A 2,500-nucleotide genomic window follows, 5' to 3' on the forward strand; every position below is an offset into this window, starting at 1 on the left:
AAGGAGGCTGCAACTTTTCCTCTAAAACAGAGCACCTACTTTCTACTGAGGGAACTTTGGAAAGATCTGGAACTCTTATCTAAAATAAGACCAGGGTCCTGTTCTAGACCGGTTTAGTCCTGGTTTAGTCCTGTTCTAGACCTGGTTTAGTCCTGGTTTAGTCCTGTTCTAGACCTGGTTTAGTCCTGTTCTAGACCTGGTTTAGTTCCGATCCAGATTGATGAAGGACCCTCCACCAGAAAAGTTACAAAATGCACGTTTAAAAAATACAGGCACTATGGGATTTTGAATATTCAGAAATGGACTGAATTACTGTAAAATCGTGTAAATTCTTGTAAAATGTAAAATTTTAGGGGAAAAAAAAAGTGTGCAGTACTGATGTTGATGTGGTTTGTGTTTTGTTTTTGTGTCCTGCAGAGTAAAGACAGTCCTCAGACCTGCTCCAGTTTTGTCCAGTTTTACAAAGAACTCAAGAACAAAGACGAGTTCAGCCAAGTCCTGTTCTCTGGACTTAACCAGGACTAAACCAGGAAACTAAACCAGGACTTAACCAGGACTAACCAGGACTAACCAGGACTAACCAGGACTAACCAGGAACCAGGACTAAACCAGGACTAAACCAGGACTAACCAGGACTAACCAGGACTAACCAGGACTAAACCAGGACTAAAACCAGGACTAACACCAGGAAACCAGGACTGAACCAGGACTGAAACCAGGACTAAACCAGGACTGAACCAGGACTAAACCAGGACTAAACCAGGACTAAAGCTGGACTGAACCAGGACTGAACTAGGAAAGGAACCAGGATGGAACCAGGACTAAACCAGGACTAAACCAGGGATAAAGCAGGACTAAACCAGGACTAATCCAGGACTGAACTAGGGCTAAACCAGAGCTAAACCAGGACTAGACCAGGAAAGAGCCAGGACTAAAGATGGACTGAACCATGACTGACCCAGGACTAAACTAGGACTGAAGATGGACTAAACCAGGACTCAACCAGGACTAGACCAGGACTGAACCAGGACTAAACCAGGACTGAACCAGGACTAAACCAAGACTAAACCAGGGATAAACCAGGACTCAACCAGGACTAGACCAGGACTGAACCAGGACTAAACCAAGACTAAACCAGGAGTAAAACAAGTCCTACTTTGCTTAAACCATTTTTATTTATTAAACCCCAATGATACAGCAACAGTACAGCCAACCTTTTACCATGACAATTTACACAGACTTTTTGTCTTCCGAAAATCTGATTAATTATCATTTTAAAATTTCAAAATATTCCCCAAATGTATCTGTGATGTGTTTTGTGAAACTACAGGGAGAAGGTACCAGACCTCAACGCGCCTGGGTTTAAAATGGAAACACAAACCTTCTTATGTAGTTGTACAAATGAACTGGTTTTAAAAGTGTTTGTCGTTTAGGTGAATCGCTTCAGTAAGAGCTCAGACCGCGCTCTGCTGCTCACTGACAAATACATCTACAAACTGGAGCCAAAGAGACAGTTCAAGATCCTCAAGAGGGCGCCACTGGACACGGTCAGTCACTGCAGCTGGAACATGAGCCATTTATCCTCTTTTTCAGTCTCAGTGAAGTTATGTAAATGTTTTAGAGGAAACGTTCAGGTTTGTTGAGTAGAAACATGTCCAGAGCAGGTCCACGTCTGTTTGTGGGTCACCCTGTCCCTCTGTGTCCTCTCCTCCTCCTCCTCTCTCTCTCTTCCTCCTCTCCCTTTTCCTCGTCTTCATCTCTCTTCCTCCTCTCTCTCTCTCTTCCTCTTCTCCTTCTCTCCTCCAGGGCAGGTCAGACAGAAATAGAGGCTTTTCCTGTTTCCTGTAAGTTTAGAATTTAAGTGACTTCAAGTTTTTGATGAATGTTTAAATTGGACTTTATTCGGTGGGGTGGTAAATGTAAATTATAGTTTTACATAAATCAAGAAACTGTTTATGAAGAAAAGTTGAAAATTTTGTTGAAAATGACAGGAAGTAGAGAGTTCTATTTTAGAGAGTTCATCCTGATGACATCACACTGATGACACAATTTACACAAGAAATACATTTTCTGATATTTTAAACACAATTTCAACAAAATGTTTTCTTACATTTTAATCTGTCAAATAATAATGTCTGTGTACATTCAGTTTACGTTTTGGTCCAGTGTATAACATGATTCGTAGTTACAAAACAGTTACACAGCAAAAAGTGAAGTGTTAAAATTGACTCCCCTGATTTGAACGTTTTCTCAGGGTTTATATGAGTCCACTCTGCTCTAGAGTTAATTTAATATTTTTGGAAATGTTAATTAAGTAACACTAGACCAAAGTTTAACCTGAAATCAAGAGTTATATTAATGTTTTGAGAGTAAACAGATAACACTTCGTATGGTTATCCTGATTGAGCTAAACAACACACAGATGTGGTTTATTTTGACACTTTATTTGAGTTAATTTAAGATGAAATTATGTACAAAACTGGTTCAAACTGGTCTCTCT

The 2,500-nt window shown here is 40.2% G+C and overlaps 1 protein-coding gene across 1 annotated transcript in view; it reads left to right on the forward strand.

Annotated features, from left to right (window-relative positions):
- The window catches only part of myo1g (myosin IG), a 93,325-nt gene that overhangs the window by 48,089 nt on the left and 42,736 nt on the right, over window positions 1-2,500 (forward strand). Inside the window, exons 19-20 of the mRNA XM_055156939.1 lie at window positions 418-520; window positions 1,432-1,547. Of these exons, the coding sequence (XP_055012914.1) occupies window positions 418-520; window positions 1,432-1,547 (219 nt within the window). The remainder of the gene's footprint in view (window positions 1-417; window positions 521-1,431; window positions 1,548-2,500) is intronic.

This window comes from Boleophthalmus pectinirostris, unplaced genomic scaffold (assembly GCF_026225935.1).
Source record: "Boleophthalmus pectinirostris isolate CB_2022bp ecotype Guang Dong unplaced genomic scaffold, ASM2622593v1 HiC_scaffold_21, whole genome shotgun sequence".
In the NCBI taxonomy this organism is placed as follows: Eukaryota; Metazoa; Chordata; class Actinopteri; order Gobiiformes; family Gobiidae; genus Boleophthalmus; species Boleophthalmus pectinirostris.